Here is a 9,783-nt window from a genome sequence, read left to right as displayed (position 1 = left end):
ATCTATCCATGCTAATTTATCCTCTGCATCCTCTCCACTGAATTTTCACAATCACACCTCACTCATCTGCTCCCTTCCTCTCCCTTCACCTGTGGCTCCTCCATCAAGAATCACTTCGACTCTGGCCACCCTATCCTTACTTTCGTCTCAGTCCTCCCCCCGCTACTCCCTCCGCCCCCGTCTGAAGGACAGAGGACCGGATGCTGTTGGACTTGACCTGGCTAGCATGCCCATGTCCCTCAAGAATTCCCGTGGCAGACCCTCTCGCATTACCAAGGCAAGGCACACTGCTGATGAAGAAGTTGCCCTCGGGCGACAGCAGACTATTTTCAGGGCCCTTAGAGCGAAGGATGGCCCATCCCCCTTCCCCTCATGAAGTTTCTCTCCTTCAATTGCCGGGGGTTTGCTAGTTTAGCCAAAAAACTAGCACTTAAGAGATTGCTCCTTTCATCTCAGATGGACTTTATATTTCTTCAAGAGACCCTTTGTCAGGCCGAACCCCTCATCCATACTCTCTCTGCCTGGCTCCCTTCCTGGACCTTCCATGCACTGGATGCGTCCGGACGATCTGGGGGATTGGCAATTGGGGTAAATAACAAAGTTGCGGAGATCAAGAATATTTTTGGAGGAAGAGGGTTTATAGGACTTGACATTAGTGCTCATTCTGCTATAAGAGACATCCGGATTATCAATGTTTATGGCCCATGTGCAGACCCTGCCAATTATTGGAGGTCCTTACTTGAATCAGAACTCTTCCAAGCAGACAACATTATACTTGGAGGAGATTTTAACTTCTCGCTCGGATATAGCGAGTCATGGGGGCACTCCGCCCAGGTCGATTCCCTTACAGACACTATATCCAGCCTTCTAGAGGATCATCACTGGGTGGATATACCATCTGCTAAGCTCCAATATACATGGTCAAATAACAGAAGTGGAGACCAAAGCCTTGCAAGGAGACTTGACAGATTTCTTATCAAGGAATCTTTGGTTAACGATCTCCCCAGAGTTCGTCAATGGGTTGGATCGGGAGGCATTTCAGATCATCGGCCAATCTTCTTAGAAGCTGAAGACCTAACCCATAAGATCAAGAGCCCTTATAAATTTAATGCCTCTTGGTTACAAGATCCCTCCTACATTCAATTGGTACATAACTTCTGGCAATCCAATGCCATCAGAGAAGGAGAGGACATCTCAGTGGGCTTTGTAAGGAAACTTACAGAACTCAAACAGATCACCAAGAACTGGGCACACCAAAAGCGCATTCAGGATAATCAGACATTAAAAGAGGCTGAAAGGGTCATTGTAGAATTTGAAGAATCATCAAATGGGACTTTCCTCTCCCCTGAAAGCAAGGAGAATTACACCTCCCTTATTGCAAAGCGCTCACAAATACTGAAGGAAAGGGAAGAAAGCTGGAGACTTAGGAGCAGAGCTATTTGGCTCTCCGAAGGAGATGCAAATACTAAATTTTATCACAAGTTTGCAAATGGCCGCAAAGTAATAAACACTATCTGGGAATTAAAGAACGATCAAGGGGACACTGTCTCCTCTCAGCGGAATCTGGCCAGACTGGCCACAGAGCACTTTAGAGGCATATATAAGGCCCCTGTAGAAGCCAATATCTTGGAAATCATGAGAGTGGCTGAGCTCTTCCCCAGATACATTGAACAAGAAGATGCTGAGGAACTACAGAAGGAAGTGACCATGGCAGAATTGGAGGCTACTCTGAAATGGTTCAAAAAAGATAAGAGCCCTGGACCAGATGGATGGACCATTGAATTTTACCTTGCATTTTTTGATCTCTTGGGTAATGACCTCCTGAAAATAGTTGAAGACAGCAGAAGAAGAGGTCGAATATCCTCAGCCATTAAATCCACCTTCATAGCTCTCATCCCCAAATCGAATGCCCCGAGCACTTTCGATGACTTCCGTCCTATATCACTCTGCAACTGCCTCTACAAGATTATAGCTAAGACCATTGCTAATTGTCTTAAGCCCGTTCTATCGCATCATATATCCACTGAACAATTTGCATTCCTGCACGATAGATAGATCCACGAGGCCATTGCCACTGCCCAAGAGCTCATGCACACCTTGCAGATTAAGAAACAAAAAGGAATGATCCTTAAGGTGGATCTGTCCAAGGCCTTTGACAGAACTAACTGGCTATACTTACGGCTGCTGCTCACTCACCTGGGTTTCCCCTATGTCTTCATCAAATGGACCATGAGCTGTATCACTGATGTATCCTACAGTGTATTACTTAATGGGGAAGCTACCTCGTTCTTCACTTCAGAGAGGGGTCTCAGACAGGGATGTCCACTCTCCCCTCTGCTGTTTTTACTCATTATGGAAGGGTTGAGTAGAGTTATTTCATCTGCGCGGGACAGACAACAATTATCTGGTATTAAACTTGCGGACAATCTATACCTCACTCACCTATTATTTGTCGATGATATCCTAATTTTTTTGAATGGCAGTATTGGAGACTCCACTATACTCCATAACTCTTTTCTACTCTTTCAGCAAGCTACTGGTATGAAGATTAATGACAATAAATCCACCATCACTACTTTAGGCTGTTCTATACATGAAATAGCTTATGCTAATCAGCGATTCCCTTTTATCAACTTGACCTTGTCAGAAGGTATAAAGTATCTTGGTTTCAGACTGAAACCTAATGGATACAGAATTGCTGACTGGTTATGGCTTATAGCCAAGGTGGAAAAGAGACTTCAAGTATGGTACCACCGATACCTCTCTCGAGCTGGCAGACTGATACTTATTAAAGCAGTGATTGAAGCCACGCCAGTATACTGGATGGCTCTCACATGGATTCCTAAGGGCATACTCAACAGGTTACAGCATATATGCAGTAAATTTCTATGGAAGGGCCACCAGCCAGGCAGAATTTTTGCCTGGGTAAAATGGGACACCATTGCTAAACCCAAACGCTGGGGGGGATGGGGTATCAAAAGGCTCGACCTTTTCTCCAGGGCTCTGGCTGCCAAACTTGGATGGCAGCTCCTTACCACTGATGGACTTTGGACCAGGGTAGCATATGCAAAGTATATCAAGCCCCTGAATGTGTTGGATTGGATATGCAGTCAACATGGAACAAATCATAACATATCCATCATATGGAAAGCTGTCATCGGTACTTTACCTTTATTACGAGAAGGATTAACTTGGCGCATCAAAGCAGGTAATGCGGTCCGAATAGGACTGGACCCATGGGTCGGATGTGGAAACACTCACAGACTCTCTGATGGCCTCATTGGACATCTTAATGACAGAGGTATCATCAACATCATGCATATTGGCGACCAAGCAAACTCCTCCTTTCTCCATCAGGCCTGGACCAGCGCGCAAGTTTTAGATATTCCGGCACAGTGGCATAATGAATGGACAGAGTACACGGATGCGCTCACTCAAGCTCATATCAGGCTTACTGAAGGACCTGACGAAATCATTTGGGCCTTTGCAAAACATGGAGCATATATCCCGAAGCTTGGCTATCTAAAACTCATGGAGCCACATAAGCCTCAAATTATCCACCCCTCATGGAAAGCATTATGGAAGCTCAAATCAGCCCCGCGTACTCGACTGCTTATGTGGAACATTCTCTTTGATAAAGTACCTACGGGCACTAATCTTATGAAGAGATCCTTCCACGGACCATTCCGCTGCCATCTCTGTCACCAGGAGGAAGAAAGCACTGTACACCTATTCTTGAACTGCAGCATCACTTTACAATTTTGGCATGCCCTCATTTCCCACCTCCCGCAACTGAAAAATTGGCATGGCCATAGCTTAATGGATGCATGGGAGAACTGGAATCATGATCACTCGGGGAAGTCCATCAATATCCCGCTACTCGCATGCTGGGCAGTCTGGATTGCCCGGAATCAGGCTATCTTCAATCTTAGAGCCCCCCATTGGCCCACTATCCTTCTCCATACCATTGCAGATTATAACATGATACCAGATGATGAATCCACAGGCCCTGTTCGCATCATTAGACAAGTGGATATTGACAAGTCCAAACCATGGGCTTTTTTTGATGGTTCAGCACAAGATGTGGGCTGTGGAGGAGGAGCAGTTCTATATCTCAATGATTCACACAGCTACAAAATTCAAATCTTCTTAGGCAGAGGCACTAATAACTATGCTGAACTGTGCACTGCCAAGCATATCATTCACTTTGCCATACAAAAACAATGCAGACATCTCCAGCTGTTTGGAGACTCTAAAATAGTTTGCAATTGGCTGACTGATGCATCTCATTGTCATGCATTTTCGTTGAGACATATATTAGATGAGGCAAAGAGACTGACTACTTCCTTTGAATCATTTGCTTGTCGTCACATCTACAGGGAACAAAACACCATCGCAGATCAACTCTCCAAAGAGGCAGCGCACAGACAAGGAGAAAATTGGCTGATACAGGAGGAAATCGAAGGGTCATACTATCAGCATTATCATCGACCCTTTGATGATCAGATGGATAATGGGCTATAAAAGCCCACTTACAGATCTTCACTTGTTTTTTGTTGTCAATAGCTGTATATATCTCTCTATGTCTAGTACAATACAGCACTTTTTCTTTTGATATAACAGCATATATATGGCTCTCTGCGTAGAGCAATGGACTCTTTTTTTGAACACTGTTAGTGTATAGTTTTGGACTGCTCCCTGCGAGGAGACAACCTGCTTTATTTTTGTTTATCTAGTACTGCAGACTGATCTTGTCAGGCACTGCTGCCTTTATATGAATGCTTCGGCATATACAAAATGTAATTTCTTAACTTTAATAGAAATTACGACTTTTTCCCAGGGGAAAAAAAAGCATTAGTGGTTTTTTCCCACATTGGGTTTCCACCTAAAAATCTCGGTGTTCATGTGCATTGATGTATTTCTTATGTGTGATGATTTATTTTGTTCTTACTACACATGGTTACTGTTTAATTGATGTATAAATAAGTACTGATGCATTGGTTCAAGATAAATAGATGATGAATTAACTGAAGAGTTAAGTTAACTAGATACACACTAGTTGTCTACATAACAGTCACGTACATACTCAGGTTCCATTCAGTAAATTCGCATATAGAAATATGAGTAAGAAAAGAAAAGTTTAAGTGAGTTTTAAAATATTGATTCACCCCCCCCCCAGTATTTTTCCCAACAATTGGTATTAGACCAGGTCCTTCAGAAGAAGCTTGATCGCTTGAAGGAGATTCGTCAAGATGATAGGAATGAAGAAGATAGCTCGAACAATGGATGCGAAAAATTGTGACAATGATATATCATATGTAGTTACATATGTCAGCAAATATTTAGGTTTGGGAGCACCCAGCTTTCTATTGATCAAGAATATAGAAGACGGTAACAAATAATTATCAGGTATGGGATTTTGTTCTAATTATGGTCAATTTCCTTGTATATGAAATAATGATAGTGATGATTACAGTGAAATGATTGAACTTGCACTCATGGGTAAAAGTGAAAGTAAGCACTCTAAAGAGAAAATAGATTCAAAAATGTTGGCCCTAGAAGCAGAAGATCAAGGCAAGTCAAAAACAATGGACAATGGAGGCATACCTATGCTAAGTAATGATAATTATCACCAATGGAAAGAAAATATGAAGTCTAATCTAATGAACCATGATGTTTGGTGTTCAGTGTGCAATAGCTACACCAAAATTCCTCCATCGAGTGAGGAAGTGCAAAATAACAGTAAGGCATTAAGTGGCATCATTAATAGCATACCCGATTCAACATTAAACAAGGTTATGCAGTATGCAACTGTAAATCAAGTGTGGGATAAGATACAAGCAATCCATGAAGAAAACCCAAATGAAGATTGCTCGTTAGGGGAACTACCAAGTAATCCTATCCCTAACAATGTGTCAAAAAATGAACATGATAACAAAACAACCTTTGTTATATCAGATGGATTTGTTGATTCAGAGGAAGACATGTTAAAGAAAATTTTGATCTTAGAACAAAACTTGATTTTTCATTGAAAAGGATTGTTAATATTAAAGATAAGTTGTAGGCATATGATAACAAGGATCATATTAAATCAGTAAATGTTGTTGCGTAATCTAAACAATATTGTGAAGGTATTGAAGCTGAGATTGTCTCTCTAAGAGCAGATCTTGAAAAATCAGCTAAGCAAAATGAAGAACTACTTCAAGCATTTGAAAAAAAAAATGGGTTGAAAGAAGATATTCTCAAATTAAAGGAGCAAGTGGAAGAAGGAAGAAGGGTTGAATAATATATGAAGAAGAAGTATCTAGAAAAGGAAAAGCAATATCAAAGAATGGAGGTTGAGGTAAACATTATAAACATTTGAGATTTCAATATAGTACTAATATTTTGGATAATATTCTCAGTAGTCAAAGGTCTCCCACCATCAAATCTGGTCTTGGTTTTCATGAAACTGTTGAAGGAGAATCTAGTTCACAAGTTGATGCAAGGAATTTAAAGGGTAATAATGCTAAACCTAAAATTCTCAACAAAGAGATAAGAAGTCAACCAGATCAAAAACCAAGGAAAGAGAATCTTCAAAGAAAATCATTTACTCCTAACTATAGAAATGTTAATCGATTATCTCCTCTGATAAATAATGTTGAATGTTTTATATGTCATAATTATGATAATCAGAGTTGTATCAAACTCTTTGAGAATCTAGTTTTTCATGATCGGTCCAATCATATCGACATCTGGTATCACCATCTACAATATTGTGTGCAAAGGAGAATCATGTTGTTGGAGTACATTCCTACAGAGGAACAGGATGTATATACTTTGACAAGGGCATTGTTAAGATGCAAATTCGAGTTTCATAGAGGCATGATCATGGTAGAAAATAATACCTTTCTTGTTGAGAGGGAGTTTTGAAAATGCAACAAGAAAATCCTAATTTAATTGTGTCCTTGAATTAAATTGGGAATAAAATTGTAATTCCACATCACATGACAACTTGTATTAGTTAACTAAGTTAATTTGACTTAGTTGGCTAAGTTAATTCGAGTTAAGGGTCTAAATTGAGTCATGTAGAGTGTCTCTTACATTATAGAATCCCTGGTTGATTTTACTTTGACTTGTAATTAATTAATTTAGTTTAACTGAGTTAAAGTTAGTTAAACTAGTTCCAACTGTTGGAGGAACTAGTGGGAGGTCTGGTAGTGTGGTGTTGCCTGTAGTGATCAACTAGTTAACTAATGATTCACTCATTAATAACTCATGAATATTAGATCTGAGAGTTACCCAGTTGAGATTGGAGTTCAAGGACAGTGTACTTTCAATTGTATAATCATTTGAATTGTATAGGTGGTGCATGCAGTCAAAGGAAGTCCTATGAGGATTGTGCAATTCCAATTGAGGAATTTCCCTAATTAATAGGGGCATAATTCCCAAGGAAACAATGCAAGGAAATAGGGACTTGGGCAAGCAAAAAATTGGTTAAGTATTGGCCTAGGCTTGTCTAGGAAGTTGTGAGACAGATAGAGATAGTGCAGAGGTTGCTCGGGCTTGAGAAAAGCATTTTAATCTTCTCATATTTTCTGACTAATGCAATATACAAATAGCATGGGTTTTTAGCTATGGATTTCCCCAAGAAATCAATGTGTAATGCGTTTATTCAATTCTTTCTCTTGTATGCTTCGTGATTTTGCGATTGTTTAATTATTTCCGTTGATGAGTAGAGTAGATTCAATTCTATTGTTTTAGTAAATTACAATTAGAAGTTTGAATCTACAAGGAGTTTATACAATATTTGTGATATAATAAATAATCGAGTAGCTCCAAGGGTTAGCTCAGGTGGTAAAGAGTCAAATGGGAAGTTCCTTGATATTGTTTTTTATAACGAGTTCAACTTACTTTTTTTGATTCCCTTGGGGCAAGGCCCCATAGTCAAGGTCAACTATTTACCATTCACAAAATGTAGAGAAATACTCAAAATTTTCACTTAATTTTATTCCAATAATAATAATAATAATAATAGTAATTAATAGAATGGATACGAGAAACAGTTGGTGAGACCTAGCTCTACAACAGCGTGAGCGCTCCTGTGAGGATTTTGGGCAGCGTTGAAGGACGCAGCCGCCTGCCGCAGATTGGCTTGTACTCGAGGTCGCCCGCCTCCATGGAGGTGTTGGGCTCTCCTTAGGGGCCTCCCATCTCTCCTCCTTTGCCTTCTGCCTCTGAGGCTTTCAACTCTCTGCTCGCATCCTTGCCAAAGAATAATAAAGGCGAAGCTGCAAAGTTTGTGAAGAAACTGGAGGACATCCCCGAGATTTCTCTCCCGCCAGAGGAGCCAATCCAAGTCACTCTGTCTCTAGAAGATCATGCCCTCGTTGGCCATTTCACAGGGCTTTTTCCATCCCCTAAATCCACAGAGATCTGGGTCGCCAAGAACTGGGCACCCTTGACCAAAAACATAGTAACCTCATACTTTCTCGGGAGAGGCTACTTTCTGTTCGAGTTCACTTCAAAAGAGGACAAGGACCTGATTTTCCAAAATGGACCTTACTTCATGGGCCCTCAGGGATTGTATCTGAATAAATGGATGCCAAACTTTGATTCGACAGTGGATGTTCCCACAGCGGTCCCGGTGTGGGTGAGACTCCATAATCTCCTAGTGCATTGTTCGAATTGGGATTCGTTGAAGCACATAGGCAAATCCTTAGGTAAATTTATAGATCGGGCTAATAATAAAGACTAGTACGATTGCGCCAGAATCTGCGTGGAGGTAGATCTAGAGGTGGGGCTCCCGGAAGCGATCAAAATCATCGTAGGTCCCTAGACTCATGTGCAAAAACTCGACTACGAGCAGCTGCCCTTCAAATGCCGGAAATGCCACGTCTACGGCCATTTTTCCAGAGGCTTTCTGTCCAATGGGGCTAAAGAGAAAGGGAAAGAACAAGGTTGGAACCAAGTCAAGCGCACCAAGACCTCTCACAAGAAGACTGCAACTTCAAATGAGAAAGGCCCTCAAACGGCCCCTGTTCAGCAATCAACCATGGAAGGCCAAGAGAACAAATTCGAGCTCCTAAGATCTGAAACCATGGCCTCCCAAAAGGTTGATATCCCAAAGGAAATTTCTCTCACCAAAGCTTCCCCCTCTGTCTCGACCAAAGATGGAAGTGCCGCTGAGAGATGCAAAGGAAAGCTCTTAGAAGAGGAGGAGGAAGACCAAGAATCTGAGGAGTCAGAAGAGGAAGGAGAAATAGGAGACTCTCAATCCTCTCCCAGAAGATCCACAAGAGGATGCAAGTCTGCCAGGGAAAAAAGAGAGCAAGAAACCTACAAAGACAAGCTTCAAGGCAGCCAGCCAACAATTGAGAAGCTATTGGCAAAAACTCTGAAGATGACGAGGAATAAAACTCAGGGTTCCAAGGGAGCCCACCATAACAAAAGTAAATGATGAAGATTGTCTCCTGGAACTGTAGGGGTATGGGCACTAGAGCCAAGGAAGAAGCAATGAAAAGCTTAACAGGATTGGAAGCCCCAGATATCCTCCTCATCCAGGAGACCAAAATGGAGGATATATCTTTCCTCCAAGCAAGTAAAAAATTTTGGAATAAAAGCGGAGTGCAAGCTATCTCTACTCGTGGAGCCTCGGGACGGCTTGGCTCCCTCTGGAATGCCAACAAGTTCTCAATAATCTCTTACACTTTGAACACCCACTGGATCTTCTTAAAGATGCAGCATCTTGATACCAAAGAGATCATATGTCTTTTCAATGTGTATGTCCCTAACAATGCCAAG

General features: G+C 41.4%; 1 protein-coding gene across 1 annotated transcript; it reads left to right on the top strand.

Moving 5' to 3' along the window:
- Nucleotides 1-456: 456 nt before the first annotated feature.
- LOC149225642 (uncharacterized) lies at nt 457-9,439 on the top strand. Its single transcript, XM_089379977.1, has 3 exons — nt 457-1,736; nt 2,484-4,181; nt 8,896-9,439. Exons 1-3 carry the CDS (start codon nt 457-459, stop codon nt 9,437-9,439), a joined length of 3,522 nt encoding a protein of 1,173 aa, XP_089236103.1.
- The last annotated feature ends 344 nt before the right edge of the window (nt 9,440-9,783 follow it).

The sequence above is a fragment of the Pinus tabuliformis genome, chromosome J, assembly GCF_031772625.1.
Source record: "Pinus tabuliformis cultivar Carrire ecotype Pingquan chromosome J, CPIR1, whole genome shotgun sequence".
NCBI lineage: Eukaryota > Viridiplantae > Streptophyta > Pinopsida > Pinales > Pinaceae > Pinus > Pinus tabuliformis.
Note: the sequence above shows the minus strand (reverse complement) of the source record. Positions and strands in the feature narration are given on the sequence as shown.